The following is a 25,169-nucleotide window of genomic DNA, read 5'->3' as shown; positions in this document are numbered from 1 at the left end:
TCTGAAGCAGTTTGATCCTACACAAGTCCACAGGGTAGACTGAAAAGGGGCTTTTGGCTTTGTGCTCCTAGTCTTGTCACATGAAGATATTGGGCTATTCACAGTGTAAACTGCAGCAGCCAGCTGTCAATCAACTAAAATGACTGTTTCAACAGCTGGGAATCAGTGGGACATGAACTCTGGCTGTGTTCCCTCTCCCCTAGCCACATCCTCTGCAGTAGTCTGGATTCTGTGGAATCCTCTGCTAATTCAATGCTGATTGGAAGCAATTTTGAATGTACAAGAAATCTGAGCCTGGAAAATATTAAGGGAATAGAAACCTTTCCCAGATCTGGTTTATTACAAGGACAGAGAAGTGCTAAGTGGGCTATATCAGGGCTAGTAACTATATACTTGAATCCTCTGTAGCACGAGGAAAACATTTCCAGGTGAAGTCTGCCAATTCATCTCATTCCTTGAGACACGAAGTCAAGCAGAACACATGTGCTATGGAGGTGACTATTACATAAAGCTTTGAAAAACTACAGAAGTAATTATACATAATAATTTATAGCAAGTCTCTCCAATACAGGAGAAGCCTGTGAACACCCCCCGTGAATAGTTAAGTATCTGTATCCTTTGAAGCTTAATTATAGTTGCATTGCCTTTGACAAGCCATAATTTCAGTGATGGGCTGGGGATAAAGGAAAATCCTTGTCTTAAACTTACTATTTTGAGCTTACTCTCCCTTATTTGTCCTTCTAGTTCCACCCATTTCTTTCTAATGACGATAACTGATTATCTTGTTAATAACTTTTTTTCTGGGAGAAGTTGACTACTATTAGCTGTAAATGTGAGGTTGAAAAAGAAGGAAAACGGATGTGAAGATGATATTGCAAGATGTTCATTTTTATTCTTCATACGCTCATAATTAAGCCTACTCTAGTTCTCTCTCTGTGTGGAGCAGGATGCACAGGTTATAACAAGGATTCTTTTCTTCGTGTCTTTATGTGGAACGGGCTGGAAGGAAGGAATCAAATAACTAGTCTAATGTAAATTGGCATAGCTCCATCAGCTACAAAACAGGCCCAAGTGTATTTTTAGTGCAAGCACAAGCTAAACTCACACTGTGGAACAACACTCTTTGGGGGAAGTAGAAGAAGGAAAAGACTTAGGGCAGTCCATAGGTGAATGCTTCAAAATGGTAATTACCGCTTAACAAAAACTTTCTCCATCTCTGAGAATCTGTAGAGGTGGATTTAATTTGACTCTAACATCTGATATTTCACTTTGTCAGCTTTTGCAATATCTTCACATTTGAGTCCTTCCCTATTTACTGTTTGTCACTGTAGCTGTAGAGTTGTAGTTAAACTCTTTATATGCAAAACAGAATCCCTGTTCTTCCTGAACAGATGACTTGGATTTTAAATATCGTTGCAAGCAGAAAACTTGAGTGAAAGGGATACTTCATGCACTTTTGGTGGAATGGTGGAATTAATTTTCTGTTAAATGGTGGAATTAATTTTCTGTTAATCAGAAGCTTTTTGACAAGAACAATTGTGATAAGTTAGGCTACTTCTCAGCACAGTGGCATAAAAGCTGTTTTTCACTGAGAAGTGTAAAATGTCTCTTATGTATGTTGATTGAAGCTCATCCCCTTTTCCTCATCAGGGAAGGATTGTCTGTGTCAGGAAATGAATGGATTATTGGACCTTTTGTCTTACATGTCTCTTCCCGGTGTAAATTTGCTGTAAATTGCTCCTTTGCTAATCAAAAGAGCGAGACTATTTGAATCCCTTTGTGAGTACATGTGTGCATATGTGTATATGTTAATGATTGCCTTTTTCATTTATTTTCAGTCTCTCCAAGTTTCCTGCTAAACAGTACTTTATGTTGACTTAAAAACTTGAAATGGGCTGATGCTCCTACTGCAGCAGAACTCTGCTGTATCTACCGGGATGTGCTATTTTAAGAAAATGTATAACACCACTTCCCATTTGTCAAGCCCTCCTAATTTCACAGGTACTTGTGCAGTGCTGAGATGCTCAGTGGTGGCACAGTTACTCTTGTGAACTTTAAAATGCAAAAGAAATGGATCGTGTGAGATGTTGCATCCAGTGTACGTGCACTTTGCCTCTCCTGTTTCTTTTATGTGCTGAGCAAGAATGAGATGAGAACTCCACCCTGCTTATTATCTGTACAGTAGAGTCAAGTCTGCTGTTACGCATATGTGTTTGGGCTCCATTTGAGCCTTATTTTCAGTGGTACAGTAGTTTTGCTGGAGTCTCTGCCTTGAGTGGTTTTCACTTGGTGCAGAATGAGTGGAAATTAACAGATCTCTTGTACAAGGAAGCTCAGACTAGCAAATGTGGGGAAACTGAGTGTATTTTAAATATCAGCTGTTCTTGTAGTAGTGTAATGCTACCCCCTGTTGGAAATTGGAATACATGGAATATAAACCAGAATACATGGAATTGAAGCCTCTTTGTGTACATTACTTTGTTTCTGTTGCACTTGATAGGACTTCAGAAGTGCCGGTATTTATTTAAAAAAGAAAGAAAAAAAATTTTTTGGCGTAAATAGGAAAGATGTTTTCCCCAGTTATTGGAGCTAATTTAGTTTAAAATAGTCTTTTCATGTTAAAATAAGTTTATAGGCACAGATGTCTGCAATTTTACTGTCTTTCTGTAAGAACACAAATATATAACCTATTACAGTTAATGTTGATTTTTAGTCTACGTAAACATGTATCTATTCATAAAGGCCTTACCATTTCTAAAACAGAAACACAGCTAAAGCTGCTGTATACACTATTATACATGTGTTCACCTGTGAAAATGTGATTGGTTAAAGCAATGCTGTGGGTGCACTGCTGAACCTTCAACAGTCAGGAGGAATGTTTGTTTGAACTCTTCTGCTTAAGCACTATAACTGGAGTTTCTGTATGTACCTTAGGAGAGGTGGTTTAACTAAAAGGAGCCTAGCTGAATAAGGCTCGGAAAAGGGAATGTAATGTTGCAATGAAGACATCTCTAAAAAGTTGGCAACGCTATCTTGAATCATAAAATCTGCTGGATATCTTATGCTTAAGTTAAAAATTGTTCCTTTTCATAAAATTCCAGAACAGACCTTCTGCTACTCTAAATCATGACAGCTCAGCCAAGGAGTTAGGGGAAACAATGTAGCCGCTTCTTATTACCTGGACAAACTGGCCATCTTTATTTTGGCCCTAAGAATATGTGATATGCAGAACTTCAGATTATATCAGGGGTATCTGCCTTGGATCTTAGACCTCTCATTGGAGAAAAAAGGGTTTTATTTCTGATGGTGTATTTTAATGGCAATTGTGTAAGGACTCTTTCATCTCCTGAATGACAGAATGATTGTTATGAGATACATTTGGTGAAAGAAGAGGCAGTGAAGGCTAGTGTTAATACATTTTATTGTGTATCTAGCACCAGTTCACAGGTGTATTTGTTCAGGGTTCTGTGCTCTGAAATCAGGAGATGCTGTGCCCTAGTTGTTCAAGTTTGATGAATATACCCTATGACATTTGCATATGGTGTTTCTATTTTTCATGAAGAATTGTTTTTAGTTCTTCCCTTCTAACTCCTGCACTATTTATGCCCGTGTTTATCAAATATGTTGAATTAAAACTGGTCTTGGAGCCAATTTGCTACGTCTGCTAGGCATTTCTTCTGACTAGCTGAATTCCTCAGCCTGGTCCTGGCTCCTGCTATGGAAGACCTCCTGTATCATCAACTGGGAGTGAAATGTGTTCTGATTATGTTCCAGCGTCTTTGTGCTGTGAGGTCTCTCAGGAAGCTTAATGAGATCATCTGTTCAGCAATATTCATAATAATTCACGTCCGCCTTTTCATTTGAGTTGCTTATACAGATCTACCTAGAGGGTTTGCAATGGCAGTATCTCTCTCCACAGCTCATCACTGTATCTATCCTTACAAAACATCCATGCAATAATGAAGTGCTTCTCCCTGTACGGAAAACAGTACTGCTAATTTTTACCTGTGGTTAAGTAGGACAGATTTTCAAATTCACAGATGCATCTTGTTGGTCTGGAACAATCATAGCAATTTTTTGAAGACCCATGAAAAACTGAAACCTTATGAAATTAGTTTAAAAAATTGTAAGACAAACCCAAAATCTATGTTTGAGGGAGGTGGCAGATGTTTCTTAAGTTGTTGTGGTTTTGGGCATTTCTCTGTAACCACAAGCTGTCTGGCTGATACTGGTGTTAGTACAGTTTACAATGGCTTGGTGTTGTGTGCCTTCAGACTTTGCTGTCTACTTGGAATGAGTCTTATTGCTTTGTGCCTGTTGTACGTGCTCTTGGCTTTTTTTTTTTGTCTAGGAAGTATGCAAACTTGACTTGCAGTAGTGCTTCAGAACAAACACATCACTGATGTGTTTACACCGGGTATTTTATATGCATTGGATGGTATTGCATAGCTGTTTCCTCTAGAATTCTGTCTCAATACTTTTGTACATAATGAGATATGTATGTGATGTTAAAAGGATGTTATTTAGGTTGAAAAGTTAAGCCCCTCACTGTTAAGGAATTGACAGATTTACAGTTGCTCATGCCATCTTGATTTCACCCACACATGTCCCTCTCATGCAGTGAATGAGGCAGATGTCCTGTGGAAAAAATGATATGTGACCATGTAATTGCATTACAGCCCAGTTGTTCAGCACACTCCTAGTGTGGCTCTTTGGTATGAAGTCATTCTAGAGCAATTTTTGGTTTTGAAAAGCAAAGGACAAGAGCAAATCATGTGCCTTGTTGCTGTGTCAGCTTCCCCATGCCCATATGTTATTCATCGCAGAGCTTGAAAATTGACCCTTCAGCATTGTTACTGAGCCTCCCACCACCCGAATTGCAGGGCCGTCACTGCTAGCTGGCAGCTGGAGATGGCTTTTATCTCAGGGTGGAGGCTGTGCAGCTGGATCCAGGTACTGGCTTTTGTGGTAGCTGTGGCAGAGGACTCAGCCCAGCTTTTCTTTCTCTTCTTTGAGTGGACACTTTCAGAGCATGCTAAAGGCAAGGTGTGTCATTTTCAGAACTAATGGTTGTGTTCTGATGCCAGTGGTCATGTTCGGGATTGGGTGACAAAGGGCTCGTGGCTGCAGGTGGCTGGGAAGTCCACAGCAAGAAGCAGGAGGGCCTCTCTCAACAGAAGCATGCCAAAATCATAGCAGAAGAGTTCCTCTGTAAAAACATGAGAGAGAAGATGGGTACACAAATCTGGACTGGAACTAAACAATGCTTTTGATTCTTGTTTAAATAACGCCTGCAGCTTGTATGTGAGTTGAGCTGTGATTATCCCACAGGTTTTAGGACGTGTATTTTAATGTGAGGCAGAGCATGGCTTGCTAGTGCCACTGAAATCACCAGCTTCATGCTTAGAAAAATAGCTGATGTTTGGGGTTGGCTGAGCAAACCGAGATGTTTCTGAACTGACTTCAGCAATCTTTCTGTAAGCCGCCAGTTGGCTTGCAACAGATGAAGCTGAGTAATCAGAAGTTTGTGGCTGAAATTGGAGCCCCACACCTGAAGCATGCCATGGACAGGAGATTGTTTCGTTTGGAGATGTTACAAAGGATGGCAGAGTTGAATAGTTTTGTATCTTTTGTTCAGGACTTGATCAACTAACTACTAGGCGTTGTGAACCAGCCCATCAAAGCAGATGACCTTTAAAGGTTGCTCCATGTATCTGTATTTCTTGACCTTTCCTGGGAACTTGGATTTATTTTTTTTTGGTTGTTGTGGGTTTTTTTTTTATTTGTTTGTTGTTTGTTTGGGTTTTTTTGTGGTTTTTTTTTTCATTTGTTTGTTTTTGGTTTTGTTTTTGTGGTTTTTTTTTCCCCCTGTGGCAGCCTAAGCATTCCAGCTTTAAACTTCTTTGGTTATTTGCACCAAGAATAAGTCATAGTTTTTAATCCTCATGAGGAAAGTACCTTAGCTGTCAGTTTCATTAGGGACTGTTTTCTTTTTGCTTAAATATCTGGGCTTTGCATAACTTTGGACATGTTCAAGACTTTTCCATTTTCTAAAGGCAATTCACACTTCTGGTTTTGTGATGCTGATTTCAAAATCTTTATTCATGATTTCTCATTGGGTCCTTTGCTCCTTTGTGAAGTTTCTGACAGTTCAAGATACTATTGTTATAAACTATATAATGTAACTGTAATTTGCTGCCTCCCTCTACATACAAACTGCATGAAGCAGTCGGAAGGATTGTGATGAAGGGCCACCAGCTGTCTATAGCAGGCATGAGAGTGTTTGCTCGTTGTTAGTCTGCTTCACAGTTTCTGCTTTTCAGGGACCATCCTCTGGATATTGAGTCATGATTTTGATGGTTTTCTCTTGAAAAACGGGGTGTTTTGCATGACCTTGATACTGCATAATAGCCCTAAAATAAACAGAGAGGAGAAAAAAAATCTAGATCATATTCTCCGTGAATATTAAGCAGCCAACCAATGCTGCAATCCATCCTCTCTGTTTCTGAGTGCATTTCTGGTATGTGCTGAATAAAAATCTCACAGTGCAAATAGTTGCTTCTATTACTGTTGAGTATGAATTCCTCTTTCATAACAAGAAGAATCTGGGAGCCTCTCATTTAAGTTGAGCCTTTCTTCCTGTCTGAGCACCCAGACTGTGGCAAAATTTCATGCATGTGCTTAGCCCAAAGCAAATGACACCTAAAAGTCACAGAATCATAGAATAGTTGGGGTTGCAAGGGATCTTTAAAGGTCATCTAGTCCACCTCCCCTGCAATAAGCAGGGACATCTTCCACTAGATCAGGTTGCTCAGAGGTCTGTCCAACTTGACCTCGAATGTTTCCAAGGATGGACACCTACTGCTTCTCTGGGGAACCTGTTCCAGCGTTTCACCACCCTCACTGTAAGCATTTGTCTCTTAATCCAGTCTGAATCTACCCTCTTTTAGTTTAAAACATTACTTGTGATCATACCACAACAAGCCCTGCTAAAAAGTCTGTCCCCATCTTTTTTATAAGCCCCCTTTACGTATTGAAAGGCCTTATATATAAGGCCTTATTATAAGGTCTCTTCCTATATATATATCTATATATATATGTATATATAAGAAATGCAGCCTTCTCTTCTCCAAGCTGAACAACCCCAACTCTCTCAGCCTTTCCTCACCGGAGAGGTGCTCCAGCCCTCTGATCATCTTCGTGGCCCCTCTCTGGACTCGCTCCCACAAGTCTATGTCTTTCCTGTGCTGAGAACTCTAACTCTTACTAGGTTCAGAATAACGAAGCTATAAAAAGCTGGCAAACTTAGATGAGCAGAAAGAAAAGCTTTCTTTCTAAAGATACACAAAGAGAATTACATAAGCTGTGACTGATGAGGTGTGTCTGAAATGTTGACAGTTATCAGGCAAATGGCATTTCATTCCTCTTGCCAGTGATGATGGAGCCCAGCTTAGCCTTACAATCTACAGAAGGTGATCTATTTTTTCTTGGAAGCGTGGTTTCCTCCTTTTTAGGAGGAAAGATACAAAACAAAATTTTTTTGGTTCTTTGAAAATACACGTTTTCTATGGAACAGTTATATATCAGTTCCTACCCTTAGAGTCAGTAATGGGAGGGATTAGTCTTCAGACAATATTTTTCTTCTTTCTTATCTGTCCATCTGACTTGCAAGCTCCTGGTTCCTTTTTACAGCACAGAGATGAGCGTACAAGGCAGTTGTGATGCCTTTTGTTACTGTGAATCTGGCAAAACTTCTTCCAAAACCAGGAAATGGAGCAGTACAGAATCTTTGCTTCTTGATGTGCAGCTTATACTGGAAAATCTGGACTTTGGGGCTGATCTTGTGCCCAACGACTAAAACTGCCATTAGCAGCAGCAGAGCAGGGTTGGGTCTGTAGTCCACAGGAAGTGATTTGAGTATATAGAGAAACGTAGGCATAGTTTTCTTAATGCGGGACAGTACTTGTGTCTGATAATTTTTTGAAAATGAGAACTGATCTGATAAATCGTATGTTTCATGAAATTTAAAGTGAATGAAACTTTGAATGAAATAAGATTAAACTTAAAGGTGAAAGACAATGATATACCAAATATATATAGGGGGCGAGGGGGAAAATCCCATTTTGATTGTAAAAAGGATTATGCACTACGATGATTATTTGCACACACAGAAATAAATGCCAAGTCTTAGCTTCTGTTTAGCTGTTTAGGGCAACAGAGCTAATCCATGAATAATGATCCAGTGTATCAGACTAGTGGGTTCTCCTAACATCTATCATTGAAACCCTGCTCAGGATATTTGGAAGCAGAAAATAAAAAATGAATGCCATCTGACAGCAGCCAGATCACTACCAGAGTTAAAATAGCCCTGGACACATACTTCATGATGTGTGATATACAAGTGGTACATATCCGTTTACTGTGGGTGTTCTAGTGGTGAGGTTGTTTGAACTAACAACCATGCATCACATACTTCAGCACTCAGCTCTTGGGTCACAGATAAAAGAACCTACATTATTTTTATTAATTATTATTTTATTTTAATTGTATTTTAATTATATGAAATTTATAGAAATATTAGATATAAATATAGATATGAAAATAAATATTAAAATATATTTAACTTATATTCATGAGTAATATTATGAGATACACAGGATTTAGATACTCTGTTAGTTATAGCCTGAATATCATAGCAGGCATAAGAAAAGCATGTTGAGTGGGGTCACTTACTCTGTTTTTTCTTTGATGTAATCATAGAGTAGGTTGAGATATGTATTATACTTTGCATTTGAAAACCATACGTTTTACATTTGTACATTATGCCATAATAATTTAAAAAGTTTCTCCTACAGACAAAAGCATATTTGACAAAAGCAGTCTGGCAGAATTAAAAAAAAAAGCTTTTAAGTCTCTGGTACCTTTCTTTCCACTGAATTGCCTTAGTAGTAGCCATTGCATTAGCGAAGCCTCTGCCTTAGAGAGGATTGCAGCAGGAGGCCTCAGAGTTGCAGAAAGAATAGAATATGATTTATTGAAATGGAAATGAAGACAACAATCTTACAGACTAGAAAAACTACTTGATAACAAAAGACTGATTTTATTTTTTTTATTGTCTCAGACTGATTTTTTTATGTAATCACACTGATTCTTTTAGTTATTTGTTGTCCTTCATCTAGTCCCTATAACTTCGACAATATTTTATCAGTGTCCCACATCTGATGTAATGTCACACATCAAACTTCTGTTGGCCTTTTTGCATCTTTCTTTGTCAATTATAATCTAATCCTCAAACAATTATTTTGAAAGTATATTTATTTGATACTGTCTAGCCTTTATAAATTTTCTCATCTTACCTAACTTGTACATTTTTATGAAAAACATTTTAGAATTTATTTTATAAAAATGACTAGGAGTTCCAGGCATGGAATAGGACTCCACTGTTGAACAAACTGTACCTATGTTAACAAAATTATTTGTCTTTATTTTTCAGTTATTTCCATACATATATGATGCATAAAAGGCAAATGATGGTTTAAATTCTCACTCATATTCAGAGATCAGAAAGCCATGGTGACTGATTTTAACTTGCATTAAGTAGCATATCACCAAAAAAAATTATCTGCGACTGAAATGTTTTTAACTGTTTGGCATTGCTGACTTTTCAGTCCTCACTCTTGCAGAAGAGCTGTACTTGTGCAATGCTGAGACAGGGAAAAACAGCAAAACGTGATTTGCAAGTAAATCAGGTAGTTATAGCTTGAATTTACATGGGGAGCAGAGCTGTGTAGCTAGGAGGACCGTATGCTATTTTGCAGATAACAACTTTACTATGAGGTGAGAAGAAAACCAATCAGTATAAAACTATGCAGTTTATTCTTTGTTTCTTTGCATTACTGTTGCTTGTAACCTCTGTAATGATGAAAGAGGACTTCTTTGTGGGGGATTATGTATAAACAAAGAACCAAAATGCCATTTTTTCTTCAAAGAGCTTCCGGTCTCCTTTAGGGTTTTCTGCTTTCTACCCTTTATTTCTATCCGTGTTTTTCCCACAATTTCAGATATTCTGATGTGTAATGCATTTATGGAAAGAGAGTTAAAAATATTTTTCCAACTTGCTATCTAGTTTCATGCAACAAGCCTATGCCCTGAATGACAGCCAGGCTGTGCAGATTAATGAATCTAGAGGCAAAGGTGAGGAGGATAATTATTTTTCCCCTCCCAAACCAATTTTTGTTTGACTTTGTGAACTAAGTAATACACAGTTTGGCCCCCATACCGCAAAAGTTACAAAAAAGCCCCCCCAAACTTTTTGGTTTTGGAAGCAAAAAAGTTGCCAGAAAATGGTGAGATTCTTTCTTATTAGCAAGAGCTGATTTTTATGCGTTTCGACACTGAAGTCTGCCACTTTCTATTGCATTAAGTAAGCTAGTAGATGCTACCTTCAGAGGCAGCATAATGTGCTTTACATCCATAGACATAACGAGTCAGGGAAATTATTTTTTGGTATTCTATATCAGTAAACTCCTAACAAGTTACTGGGGGCATGAAAAAGCATTTTCCAATTCTGCTATAAACAGTAGTTGCAAAAAATTCGTAGAAATTCTACTGTAATGGAAAAATATTGTTACCTAAATATACAGAATGCTGCTTGTAATGGACTCCAAAGTCCTCTGTCCTTTATCTGTGCAGAAACTTCTGCGTATTCCCCAAATGAAAGCAGCAACTTCTGTGGTGTCACACAGTAACTATAGAAACAAATAACATTCACTATGGTTAAATTAATACAATAATCTATTTTTGAAATGCTGTGGGATGTTTTTTCTCTTCCATGAAATCTTGGTCATGTTTCTGATTTCCTCCCCCTCTGTTCTACTTTAAACAGTTGCTCAAATTCAGTGTATTATATATTAAAATATACAGCTAGCACAAAAGCTCAAGGAAATACTGAAGCTGTAGATTCCATGTTTGCAATAGGATCTGTTATTCCCCTATTGAAAGTTATTCTGTGTTGCAGATTTTAAAACAGTATATAAAAAAAGCCAACTTGCTCTTCCGCAATTGATCCAAGTAAACTATTTTAATGTATGTTTTATTGGCTGAAACAGAATCAGTCTAATCTTTCCTAATCTTTTTCTGGTTCATTTCAAGGTACAGGAAAGCCAAAAAAAGCCTTTCCATATAACTTTAACTCAAGTTGGATCTAGTTGCTAGCTCTGACAATTTTTTGTGAGGGTCACTTGTAATGAGCTTTATATCATAATAAGTTTGCCTGTAGTATGACTTGAACTTCTACATGGATAATCTACATAAATAATCTATTTTGGCTTCTATTGAAAAATTTTGGGAAGTCAACACGCTGCCTGTATAAGGGGAAGATATATGTAATGTATATATAAAGTTTTAAGTGTGTCTGAAAAGCCACCACTTTGTCAGAAGGCGCAGGAAACAGGCAGTTATCACAGGTCACAAGTCTGTGCCTTTAGGTGAAGAAAATTACTGTCAGGTGTCAATACAAAATGGAATTTTATTGTTTTGGAACTGAGCAGTATTATTGCTCAGCTCCAACAGGTATATAATGTTTTTCCACTTCAAAGTCCAGAAGACATGTTTCTTTATGAAAAAGAAAGGATCATGATGATGAATTCTTCTTCTCACCAAGATTGCAGAAATAAAAGAGATCTCTTTAGGAGAGTGGTGGTCAGTAGCACAGACCAGACTGACTGCAGCATAACTTGATGTTGATGTGCAGGAGCAGTGTTGATACCATCTGGAGATGGAAAAGCCAGAGTGTCGCCCAGACCAGCTTTGAATGACATAGATAGTATAAGCTGGGCAGAAACTTGGCCTGCAGCGTGTTTTGGAACACACTTACGCTTAAGTGTGAATGGGCACTGGTATTTATGCCTGACTGCTTTGATGTGCCCCAGCTGCCATTGTACCACTGTGGTACAAAAACCCATGAAACATCTGAGATGGCAAAAAGCTCTTCTAGAAATACCCTGATGTACAGGTGATATTTGAGGCAGTCTGGAGTCAATTTAAGCTCTATCTCGGTTTATGGAGCTGAGTCAAAAGCACACCAGGCTTCAGTCCATTCAAAGCATCTATCATTTTAAGCAAATATAGGCTTTTAATATACATCTGTTAGTCCTGTTATTCCAACTTGATATCATCTTCCTCTGAATATTGAATTTTCTTGCTTTTTGCTGCTTAATTCAGGATGGCTTCAATAGGGCTAAGCTTCACTGTGCCTGCTACAGTTGTTGCAAAGCTTCCAAAGCCAAGTTAGTTAACTTTTATAAGGTGCACAAATGTTTTGCAACTTACACGTTTTGAACACCTTTGTGTCTGAGCACCATTGCGTCTGTCCTGGATTTTAAAACCATTTGTTAAGTTTTTGTGATGATGATTTCTTTGCCATTCTCCTTATATGTTTTGAAGTTTCTATTTCTTATGAAGTTTTTTCATTCTAAAATTTTCTGTTTTCTTTAGGGAACAGCAATATTACAGTCTGGAGTCTTACCAGCTATACCAGGTAGGAGCCATTTAGTTACTTGATTTGTTAAAGAATAATGTTTAAGTCTCAAATTGTGACAAAAGAAACAGAAGATTTATGGAAGCTGAACTAAAGACTATGTTGAGAAGTACCTTGTTTGTGGTTGGTTTTGCTGCTGCAATTCATGAATGAAAATTATGGAATACATTGTAATCTGTAGCATTTTAAGTTGCAAAGATTAATATATTTATTTTTCCCTTTTGTAATTTGAAGAGGTTCAAAGTTGTCACTTTCTATACAAAGTTGTTTAGTGCCTTTTCTACTTACATAGTTGAAGAACGTCAAGAAAGTGTTCTTCCTAGGCTATACTAACATGAAGGGAAAATTTGATTTGTATGTTCAGTGTGTGCACCTAGTTTTTTAAATAACACAAAACCACTGGAATGGATTCTTACCAGAGCCAACATGGAGATGCTTCTGTCTTGTCAGTGGAACTAGTTAATGACCAACAAAATCAGTAACGGGAGGAAGCTGAGTATCTGGTCTGGAAAGATTATAGGCAAAAGTAATATGCTGACTATCTTTTCATTGTGCAAATAAGTTGTTTAGTATCTTCAAAATCTTTATATTCCTTAAATTATTTGCCTGATAATTCAGCAGATCCATTACATTCCTCAGGTTGCCTGCTTCCAATAGACACAGTACAGCTCTTTGTGCCTGGGTTTCATTATTACTTTTAAAAATCTTGGCGAATAATGTGAAGTATACCTGATAGATACTTGTGTGAACAAATCCAGTATGATACTTAGGATCAGGAGGTATATCTGGAGAAGGTTATAAGTAATGCTACTCCTTTGCCTGTCCTAGCAGGAGAAAAATCTGGAATCATTTAGCAGATCTTGTTCCTACTTATTCCACTAGAGTCAGCAGAATTGCTTTTGATTTGTAGAGGTGTAAGTAGAAGCACAAATTGGACCATTAACTCTAATTTTATCTTTCCTTCTGGTGCTCAACTTTCTAGTACTCTAATCAACCCAGGGAAACCAGAGCATTTATGATTCACATGTGTATAAATACAGGGGAACTTGGGTTTATAGCTGTGTTGTGGTCACAACATAATTGCTGTGTTAATTTCAGTGGCAAATTAATTGTGGATGCAAACAATACCTGGCAAAAGCTTAATCTCAGGCTATTCATGCAGATGAATGAGTTAGCTGTTTTGAAAAAAGCTATCATTAAGCAAATTGGGAATGTAGAAATACAGGACAGAAAGGGAAGATACAGGACTGGGGAAATTTGAGTGACTGGGTTTTCATGTCTGGTACGCTAGGAAATACTGTTGATGAAAAGAACTGAATACTTGTTGGAATAAGTATAAATGCTTCACGCAAATACAGCATCTAAAGCCAGTGACTGAAGTTTTTAGTTTTTATCTTTGTGGGGTTTCATCTCTCAAATGTTCTTGCATACCTTCGAACTTTATTCTTCAATACTACACTATTTTTCAGAATACAAAAGAAACCCATGTTTTCTCTGTCTCATTGCACTTTTATTATCCTCAGATATTTCATGTTAAAGTATTGTTTTCTGTATAAGTGAACATTTCAAGTATAATTGAACTTGATGTTGCAAAGCTTTCAAAATAACACTGTAGCCTTTGAGTACTTTGCTTCCACCATGTTTAATCCAAGCCATTAACTAAAGGTCCTTGGGTGCTGAGCAGTTACTCAAATAGTTCTGTTGGACTGAAGGAACAGCATTAGAAGCTTTCTGTTGGACTAAAGGAACAGTATTATAAGTTTTCTATGTTTTTCTATTATGATCTTTTAATCCATTGTTAAGGATAATATAAGGGCACACTAATTTGAGGTTACTTTCAAAACCTGTCTTGCACATGTACATGGCAAGATACCTCTACTAGCATGAATGATTATACAATGACCCAATATACAGTTATAATGCTTGCTAGTGTGGTGGTCCACTTAGTCATAAACACTTTTCTTTTTTTATCACAGAAAGTATTGCATTGTATTTTCATTCAAATACACTGTACGAATGCAAACTCACTTCTTCCAGTGCTATAGGTGCCCACATTTCCTGTGCAATGTTTTTGCTTTTGAATGCCTCAGTTCTGCAGCAAGAACTGGATTTAAAGAGTCAGGATCAATTATTTAAATACTTTTCAGTTTATTGGTAGTGAATGTGGGTGATGATATTCTTTTTCTACTGTTACTTGTGTATGCTGTGCAATAGACTCAGCAACTTCAGAGCAATGTGTCCATTTCTAATGGCAAGCTGAAAGTGTTCATAAATGTGGCAACAATTCCGAATTGTATTACTAGGTGGAAAAAAACAAGTTGGGGTGAATCATTTAATTCTCCTTTAAATAAGTTGGTTGCATTTGTTATAAATAGCTTTGTAAAGTTTGTTTGGGAAGAGAGACTGAATAGAATACTTGCATTTGTAGGAGGAAAGTTCCTATTGTTACCATAGTTTTGTACTACAGATCAAGGTAAGGGATTTTTTGGAGTTATATGATGTGGGGATGCCTGCTCTTAAGCATAGCAGACTGCATTTATGGTTATTATGGGCCAAAATACCAAGACAGGTCAGAGGTTCAAAAATCTGATTCAGATTTCCTGATTTCTGAGACTGCTGGATTCTGGAGGCAGAGTGTAGGTTTAGTACATTTAGTCTGAGAAGTTCTCCTGGGACTGTCCTGGTTTTGGCTGGGATGGAGTTAACTTCCTTCTTCGTAGCTGGTGCAGCGCTGTGTTTTGTTTTGGTGTGAGAACAATGCTGATAGCACATGGATGTTTTTGGTTGTTGCTGGGTAATGCTTATGCTAAGTCAAGGACTTTTCAGTTTCTCAGGCCCTGTCAGTGAAAGGGCTGGAGGGGCACAACAAACTGGGAGGGGACACAGCCAGGACAGCTGACCTGAACCAGCCACAGAGGTATTCCATACCATGGGATGGCATGTTCGGTATATAAATTTGGGTGTTTAGCCTGGGCCCGGGGGTTGTTGCTCAAGAACTGCCTGGGCATTGGTCAGTGGGTGGTGAGCAGCTGTCTTGTGCATAATTTTCTTTTCCTTTTTCCCTTCCCTTTGGATTTCCTTCCTCTCCCCTTCTCCTTCTGCTTCATTATAACTGTTATTATTATTGGGTTTTGTTTTATTTCAATTATTAAACTATTCTAATCTCAACCCTTGAGTTTTACATTCCTTTCCGATTCTCCTCCCCATCTCTCTGGGTGAGGGAGGGAGGGAGTGAGCAGCAGCGATGCCCAGCCAGTCTCCGAGCCATGACCCTTAGGAATACCTCTTTGGCTGGTTCAGGTCAGCTGTCGTGGCTGTGTCGCCTCCCAGTTTCTTGGCCCCCCCCAGCCATTTGGCTGGCAGAGCCTGAGGAGCTGAAAAGTCCTTGACTTAGTGTAAACATTACCCAGCAACAACTAAGAACATCGGTGTGCTATCAACATTGTTCTCACACCAAACCCAAAACACAGCACTGCACCAGCTACTAAGAAGAAAATTAGCTTTGTCCCAGCTGTAACCAGGACAGTAAGTCTAACAGGTGTTTGTTTATCTTGTTCTGCAATGAAAGTCCTTAATCCACCTTAAATCATCTGAAGTCTTTTGTTATTCTTACATTTAGAATGTATTTCCTAACAGTTGTGGTATTTCTTGCTGTAATTTAGGCATTTTATTTAAATCTTGTGTTTCTTTCTAACGTGTTGCAACAGCTTAGGTAAGAACCTCCAGCTCTTACTTGTAATGTCTTCATTCTCTCCATCAAAATATTTGAATTTTCTTGGTTGATTAGGACTCCGTCACAGCTCACCTGTTTTATGAATGTTATGTAAACCATGAGGTTGTTTTGTAGGGGGGAAAAATACCACTATTTCCTTAGTTGCCAACCCTTCCAAGTGAACTGAGCAGTCTGAAACCCAAGACTCCGATTTAGAGAAGCTAAGTTGAGAGCTGGAATGGGTTTGTAGAACTGCTTAGGGATGCTCTGCAATCCCTGGAAGGCATTTCATGCAGACTGTATGCACCATATTTCAGAAATTTGTGTCACTTCCTATTAGCTACAGGGAAGCTGATTGCCTAGGCATTCCCAGGAGCCAGACCTGACCTTGGGCATTTTCAATAATCAAATTAAACTTCTATAGTGGGAGGTCTGATCTCCCTGTACTTCTGTGCTACAGGCTTTGGCATTACAAAAATCAATAGCTGAATGGGAAAATAAGTTAACAAATATCCTCCCATGGAAGCAGCATACTTTAATATTAATAATTTTTGTGACTCTTAAATTATCTTTTTCTTTTTCTGTCTGTTCAGTTCCATTTTTCTGTATTCCACAGGAACAAATTCATCAGCATTGCAACAGACACTCTTGCTATCTGACAGCCTCTTTGCTTGTAATACCAAACCTACACAACGCTTGATGGAAAATGTTCTGAGAAGTTGAATTAAGGAATAAGCATAAAACAATGCTGTGGATTGGAATTCAGCTGAAATGTCAGCTTAATGCTGATTATGAACATTTTATCTCTATTAAATTGTTCTTAGGTAGATAGGGAGTCAAGGTAGAGAGATAGAATAAAGTTAAGTATATAACAGGTGATGGGTGCTGAAATTGAACTCTGCTGTCTGACAGCTTAGCTTTTGTGATAGAAAAATAGACTTTTTTTCATGCATTTTTAGAATTTTTATTGCAAACCCGTGCAGCCTGATGGTTCTGTTCCAGGCTTAGGAGTAAGCTTTCAAGGAATTAATTGAGAGCAGTAGGAAAGAAGAATCTGGGGTGTGCTGCATTGGTTGTTATTGTTTAGGCTGAAAATAATTTAGAATTCACAATTTTTTTCCCAGGAAGTATTCTGTCAGCTCTTCAGATGTAGAAAGACCAAGTACACAATGGTACTTTCATTGAGCCAGTAAAGGATTGTGCGCTGAGCCGTGTCCACCATAAATATGTAATATCTCATAGAGCTAAATGCTGTAATAGAAGAGCATTATTTTAATGAGAAACTGATGAATAGAACTCTGCCATAATATGGCATTCTCTTTCTTGATTGTGCTTTATTTTATAAGTACACTCAAAATAATTCTGTAGGGGAAGAAGTGTAGGAGCTTGGAAAAAGTAAGCCGATTAAAATACGTATTGCATTTACAAGGTAAACCTTGGCCTTGGTGACTACCTGAATTATTAGGGGCCTGACAGGAAGGGGGGAGGGGGAAAGTCACTGCAGTGAAACCAGGTGTTAGTGAATGATCCAAATGCTGTTGTTTCATCCTCTGGGCTGAGTAAATCCAGCAGGTTCTTGTTGCCTGTTTTGGGGGTGACAGAAGGTGGTAAGTCCATGTTACAGTGACTCTCTAGTCCTGTCTTTTCTGTATGCCTGAGCTGCTTCCCCATGGCTTCTCTGACACTGAAATGTGGGGGAATTACATATCCCAGCCTTCTAGAACAAAAAGGTGAGAAACTTTATTTGCAAACACAGTGATTGTTTAAACTTTTTTTCTATTAAAGAAACCCATTAACTGACCTTCATTTTTGGCCAGTGTAGATCCTGAGCTTCAGATGCATCAAGATTTTTGGAGTAAATTGTATGTAAAGCATCTTTGAAGGTATATTTTTCAAAAAACAGACACTGAGCTTCCTTGTACAGGAAAATGGTAATGATTATAGCTTAACACTTGCATTTTTTGGGGTGGGAGGCTAAGCAGGACTGGCCCTGCAGCATGGGAACATGAATAATAGCTAGAGGTAGATGTTCTTTTAGACACACTAAACAGGCATCTTTGTGGAGCAATATTTGAACAGTCAGGGTGCTTGAATGGATTTCTAGTTTTTTGTACTACTTTTGAAGTTGGCTGTTAGACAGGAGGCATTTCTGAATATGGTGAAATCTGTCAAGCATGTAAGGGTTTTTAAGCATCCCCTTCAGCTTTTATGTATTGCAGATAATGCCATTTGTATAGCAGAAAATATAAGAAATCACTTTGAAAATTGAAGAGTAACAAACTTAGGGAAGTTTTATAAGGCGGTTATACAACACCAGGAAGTCTCTTATTACATTTACACAAAAACCAAACCCCTCCTGGTGTGCTTGCAGCATTTCTCCTGTCAGTAGCTCTAGCCTTTGGATACAGTTTTAAGCAAGGTATCTGTTTTCAAAGGAGGAGATGGAAATGTTGCTTGGCTGAATGGATTAAAGTACTTCATAATGAAAGTTTTAATTCAACAGGAAGCAAGAATTAATCATAGAGCATAGTGTTTTCTTCTGTCCTGACTCTGTCAGCAAGTTTAATAGCCCAGATCTGCAAAGTTTGTGACTTGCTGTGTGAAGGCAAAGTAGAGGCTGAGCAGTAAGAAGTGATCACTTGGTAAATGCAGTGTAGTGTTGCATGGCCACGTAATGATAGGTGACAGGATTTGAAAATGTGAACTGTCTGGGCTCAGTTTATAGCATGTATACCAGCTTCCCTCTAGTTTTTTAATTTTTTTTCATGGCTTTTTCTTGTGGCACATGTGCTGTAAACAGTGCTTATTTTTGAAGAGTGGGCATAAAGAAATGACTATGAAGTTAGAAAAATGTTTCAAATAGTGGTTGTCTTCATTGAGCTACATCAGGCATTTGAGTCTAATCATATGTAGGAATGCAAAATATTCTGCAGCTTATTTTCATTTTGTCACATTTTCCATATCTTCTTCCTCTTACACATTGAGGAATGTAGAACAGAAATAACTTCTGATGAGCTACTCAGTTTTAACAAAGACTTGAGCGAGTCAGCCACACAGAACTGGATGGCAGGGTAAAATGAAAAAAATATTCTGAACAATCCCTTGTAAAACAAAAAGAATGATGAAAGGGAGTATCTGTCTCCTGCTGGATGCTTTATATACTCAGAAATTTATCTCGCTAACTTGCTTTTTCCATTCCTGCAAGTGTTATCTTAGGATTCATAAATGAGAAATGAGCCAGTTTACATCGTAGCTGTAAAGAAGAAGAACGAACATATCTAGGTCAATCCCTGCTGACATGTGTTTTCATGACATAGTTCAAAGCTTCAAAAAAAAAAAAAATCCACGTGAGATTTGACTATGTAAATATTTGTTAGCTGCCAAGTTTGAAAATGAGAAAAATGCAACAGGTCAAATCCTGAAGGATTAACATAGCTCTTTAAATGAGCTCCAAATGGGAAAACTTCAACTTGACCATAAAAGCGTTGGCGTATCTTACTTTAAATCTCCTTTCCTGTCCTGTGTGTTTTTCACAAATCCTAAAAATGTTGTGTAAAAATCTGTGTTTCCTCTGGAATGATTTCTGCTGATTTACATTAGGATTTTGAGGGAGAGAAAAAAACAAACCCAAAACATACTGGTTTTGTGATGAAGCTGCAATTGGCATAAAGCCGTAGTCTTTCTTCAAAGTAAGGTAAGGCTTTCAGCTGCATAAAGTGTATTCTGATATTCTTAATAATACAGAGACAGGCTGCCCTGAGCTGAAAAAAAGGAAAATCAGTTACAGTGAAAATATAAGTAGATCAGCTAGTCCAGGGCTGTCCTATTTTTGCATTTATTTTTGTCAGCAGTCTGGTTAAAATCAAAATTTCAAATAATGTTTTTAGTGGTTAAGTCCTCACCAGAGTATGTAAAGGTTCTACAACCTGATCTCAGTTGTTAAAATACCAAGTAAGTTTCTCAGTGTGGTATGCTTGAAAATTGTTTTCGTAGCCTTGGGTTGCCCTATATATGCTTTTCTGTACACAAAGACCACAAAACTAAAGGTTTTAGTTCAGTTGTGCACTTCTGAAATAGGTGTTTATTATTTTTTTAATCCATTCTCATCATTATGTGAAATAATCTGTGGTTTTTATTTAGATTTATTTTATAAAAGCATAACAATAATGTTATAAACTTGGAAATTAATAATTCAGGGGAAAAATGTACAAATATATACTTTATACAGGGGAAAAGTAAGAAACTGCTATTTTCTGTAGGCTTCTATGTCAGCAGTTTTCTTAAGTATTTGAGACTGCTATTTATCTTACAGAATTTCTTCATGTTGCATAAGAATTACAGTAATTTTTGGGCGCTCTTTTAAAAAAAATTCGCAGACAAATGCCTCACCTACTCAGAGACTATCCATCAGTTTAGAAAAGAGTGTTAATTTTATACCTGATCCCCAACACCCAGCAGTACATGGACAGCTGCCCTGTCACCAGTGGCAGGGTTACTCCTAAGCACAGCTTCCTACCTTATTTCTGTGAAGCACCATTTACTTGCACAAGAAGTTCCCTCAAAATGATTCATGTGAGGAAATATATGCCACTTATCTTGATTAAGGTGCCCACAGTGACAACACTAGAGGCAAGACATTCACAGCTGGATAGCAATAGTGCTAACTGAACAGGTAAGGATAATACTCATTAGTATGCTGATTAAATAAAGAAGGGATGTGTGTATGTAGACCAGCCACACTACGTGTGTACTACTCCATAGGTTTCTGAGCTGCTGGCTCTTGTTTCCTCAAACTTCCGTATCTAATAGTGTACCTGGGACAGCCTCCTGCTGCTCTGCGTGGGGCTGGGGAAAGGAGACTGACTGTGCCTCCTGACATACCCTTGGTAAACCTTTCTCGGCTGTAACCCTTGGAATGTTGCTTCCAAAGAACCAGCTATGCCCTGGATTCAAAGCCAATGGAAGGTAGATCCTTCACCTGCCCTTCACCCTGCCCCAGTTTGCACGTGGCTAAAACCGGACGGTGGACTACTGAAGTGCGATACAGTTCTTCCCGTTAACTTTAATAGGTTTTGGATCCGATCTAATGAGATTTTAATGAACACTTCAAACTTTTTGTTTCCAAAGCTCTTATGGATTGCAAAGGCAACTCCCCACTCATTTTTCATTGCCATTTTACTTCTCAGTTTAACAAAACTGTCTCTGTTAGGAAGGTAGTACTCACCACAAATGGGGAGGCCAGTATCCTCAACTTTTATAGAAGGCATCCTTTCTTTCTGAAGAAAGACAACAGCAGAATTAGATTATAATGCCATAACCTTGGGCTAAGAATTTGGGGGGTGGGGGTGGGGGGAAGGAATATTGCTTAAATGAAGAACAATGAGAAGAATTACAGTTACTGAAATTTTTCTTGATGTTTCAGAAACATTACTAAAATCGCTGATGCACAGCAGGTATTTAATAATAGCAACAGGTATTTAGATTTAATGTGATTATCTCTCTTTGAAAACAGGTAGTACTTCTGTCATGGCAGTTTCTGGATCTTTGAAAATGCATAGAGGGCACAGTCTCCAAGCTGGTAAGTATCAGTGGTTATGAGGTATGTGAGTGCATGTAAATTTAAACTAATTTAAACTGAAATTATTTTAAAGTTCAGAAGGTGTTAAAGGTAACGTATGACTTGATTCCCTATTGAAAGACTTACATATTTCTTTGGGTTTCTTGCTTTGCAGGGTTTTTGTTAGAAAGGCATTGACAGATGGGATAAGTTTAGAAGAGGCAGTGACAGATGAGATAAGTGTCAGAGCATAGACAGTAATCTTATTCACAGCAGTAAAATGCTGCCAGCACTTCAACAAAGGGCACCCAGCAAAAACATCGCACCTCAGGCCATGAGAAATCCTGTACCTCAGCAATGATATGTTGGGACCCCCCCTCCCACCCCCCCACCCCCCTTTAAAGGTACTTCTTCATGCTAACAGAGCAAAAACTCAACACCAGCAGATAAAATTATGTTTGTCATTCCAAATTATTCCCAATATATGCATCCTATGGACAGAACATTTTTACTTACCTTGTTTAAACTGGGGTGGAGTCAGATCACGAGGGAACCGGAGCATCTTTTTTCAGCTTAGTGTTTAGAAAGGACTAATGATGTTGTGCAACCTGACTTCTTGCAAAGATGATGATTTGCACTTGGAAAGCAAAGTTATCTTTGGAAGGGCTAGCTTAAGCATTTTCTGCAGAGCTTTGTCAGAAAACAAGAAGTTACCCATCATGCTGGAGGTGGAATTTTAACAAGAGTCTTCCAGATGCTCCCAAGATCACCCACACACTTCTCCCTGATTCATGCATTCAAGACAGCTTTGCTCCCACATTGATGTACAGCAAAACATACCGTTGACTCCAGTGGCCTTCAGTTTGAATACCTGTAGAAGTGTCCCAACGTTTATTTCCTTGGTGTTATACTCATTAGGAAAAGCTGGCATCACCATGACAGAAAAATCAACACTAGCCACTGTTTATACTTTCTGAGATTATTCAGTATGATTATCTGGGTTAGAAGGTTACAAGTCAAACCCAGAAAATCATATGCTCTCTTTACATTGTGCAAATTCCTAAATCCAAACCCCTTGATGGGCTTCCTGTATTCTAGGTCCTAAAGGTGGTTATGAGATGCTGATACTTCCTGCAGAACCTGGAACTCCTACTAGCCCTGAGGAACCTGGTGAGTCACAGATCTTTGCAGCCAGGTGCATCAGAGGACTCCATCAGAGGATTCTAGTAGCACCTTCTCTTTTCCTTTTTTTCCTTTTCTTTTTTTTTATTGTGGTCTCTTCTAAATATTTTTTCTTCAAGTATTGCCCTTTGAACATGTCAGCTTTACATGCATGCTCACACAGGTGCACACACACACACACACTTATCTCGGGGCTGTGTTTATGGTGTGGGTTTTCTTTCTGTGCTATTTATCGTGCATTTCTGAGAATGGTGCCCATATAGGGTAGAAAATACAAACAAGTAACACTTGCTGAAAGAAAGTTGAAAATATAATTTTCTTCTTCTTTCCTAAATTATACTATGTTTCCCTTCTCCCCCCCTCCTCCCCCCCATTTCAGTGCCACTGCCTTGCCTTTTCTACTCTTCTGTTACTTGCTTAACTACTTTTTTTTCTTCCTACCTTTTCCCCCTTGCTCTTCAAGCAATCATGATATTACACTGCTCCTTTCAGAATGTTGCAATCACGCATTTTGGTCTGTTTTTATCTCAAAGTCTCCTTCCATAATGATCTCAAATATTGGTCCTCTGACCCCTCTTTTAAGCATCTTCTACATCTGTCCACCCAGAACAAACTGCTGAAAAGACTGTCTTTGTCCATGGCACTCTCTGTGTGCCTTGTTTTCTTTGCAGGAGCTTTTGACTGTCTTATGCTTTTCAGAAAAACCTTTCTCTTCAAACAAACATAAGCCAGTTTTTAGTGTCTAATGGGTCTGGGTTTTTTTAATTGAAGGAAAACCAAAAAGCCAAGTATTTCTATGTTTACAAGGAAAGCACAGTTTCAATTAAGACAGAACTGACTAAACAACAGAGGACTTATCCTTTCCTTCCAGTTTGCCCGACTTTGTTCTTCATTTGTTTTTTTTCCTTTGGGAAGAATATTTGACTGTTGCCAGGGGTTTCTTTGTTCTGTGTGTTTCTTTTGCTTTTGTTGTACAAAGCCCTACCAATAAATACATTATTCTCCATGTGTGGTTTTTTAGTTCTCAGGAAAATCACTTGGCTTGTCTGCATCAGGTATGGCATACAGCTTCCTGAAACCTTTCAACTATTTAGCTCTATAGAGAAGTTTGCTAGTTGTCATGCCAGTAAGCTTTGAGGACACTTCATTTAAACTCCTGCTACATCACTTTAACAGTGCATAGAAAGACTTAGAAAAACATATATTTTCATTCATGACTGTTTCTGACTCTGTATCAGTACTTAAGACTGTAATCTGCTTACAACTTCAACTACTTGGGATGCAGGTTTTCAATGCTGTGGATCTGCTGAATCCCTTTTGGCACAGTCAGGCCAAATTCCTTTGAAATACTTCAGACAAAATAATTAAGAATAATTTCTGAGAACGATGTTTGATGAAGATATAGAAACTTCTGTTTGATTTTTTTTTAATTAATTTTCATTTTGTTTCTGACTTTGGAACAACAATTTGAAATTTGACCATCAGAAAAATGCTGTTACTTCACTGATGTTCCTATGTTTTCTTTATGAAAATCTGTCAGAAATTTGGCCAACTTTCCAGGCTTTTAGAATTTTGGACTGCATAGTAGACTCCTTTGATTTAAACAGGTTAAGCCTGAAGAGATTCCTTTATTCTGCAACCTTCTGTAGCCTCTGACAACTGTTACTGTTGCTGGACTTTGAGCTACCTCTGTTATTCATAATACAGTCCAAAAAGAAGAAAAAACTCCCCTTAATGGTTATTTCACAGCTGCTGTTGGTTGGATATAAGAAGTTATTCTCTTGTGCTCTAAAAAGCCCTGATCACCTATTGCCTCTCCATTCACATCTCAACTGTGTCTGAATGGGCAGAAAAGAAAAGCAGTGATTTGGACAAATGAAGTTTTGACACGAATTTTATGTGGGGAACAAGGAAGGGCTTAACGGGAGAACCTCGGCGAAAGGGAGAAAAGCGATACCATCTTTCCTCTGCACTCCTCTGTCCCAAATTGACTGAACAGCAGGAAGTGTTTATGGGTAAGAACTTTAACTGGACTTGACAGGCAGGTGATTACCAGCCTGCTGAGCAGGACAATGAGAATGTGGCTCAAAGCCTTGCCCAAGCACAGAGGGAATACAGGTTTGTGTCTGGGTCTCCTGTAGCACAGGTAATTCTGGGAAGTCCCTTAGTATTCATGGGTT

At 38.2% G+C, this 25,169-nt stretch overlaps 1 protein-coding gene across 4 annotated transcripts in view; it reads left to right on the top strand.

Moving 5' to 3' along the window:
- The window catches only part of DOK7 (docking protein 7), a 78,591-nt gene that overhangs the window by 40,873 nt on the left and 12,549 nt on the right, over window positions 1–25,169 (top strand). For all 4 annotated transcript variants that reach the window (XM_056338991.1, XM_056338974.1, XM_056338982.1 and 1 more), the window contains 3 exons: window positions 12,496–12,538; window positions 21,763–21,828; window positions 22,906–22,977. In XM_056338991.1, coding sequence (XP_056194966.1) covers window positions 12,496–12,538; window positions 21,763–21,828; window positions 22,906–22,977 — 181 coding nt within the window. The remainder of the gene's footprint in view (window positions 1–12,495; window positions 12,539–21,762; window positions 21,829–22,905; window positions 22,978–25,169) is intronic.

Source organism: Falco biarmicus, chromosome 1 (assembly GCF_023638135.1).
Source record: "Falco biarmicus isolate bFalBia1 chromosome 1, bFalBia1.pri, whole genome shotgun sequence".
In the NCBI taxonomy this organism is placed as follows: Eukaryota; Metazoa; Chordata; class Aves; order Falconiformes; family Falconidae; genus Falco; species Falco biarmicus.
Note: the sequence above shows the minus strand (reverse complement) of the source record. Positions and strands in the feature narration are given on the sequence as shown.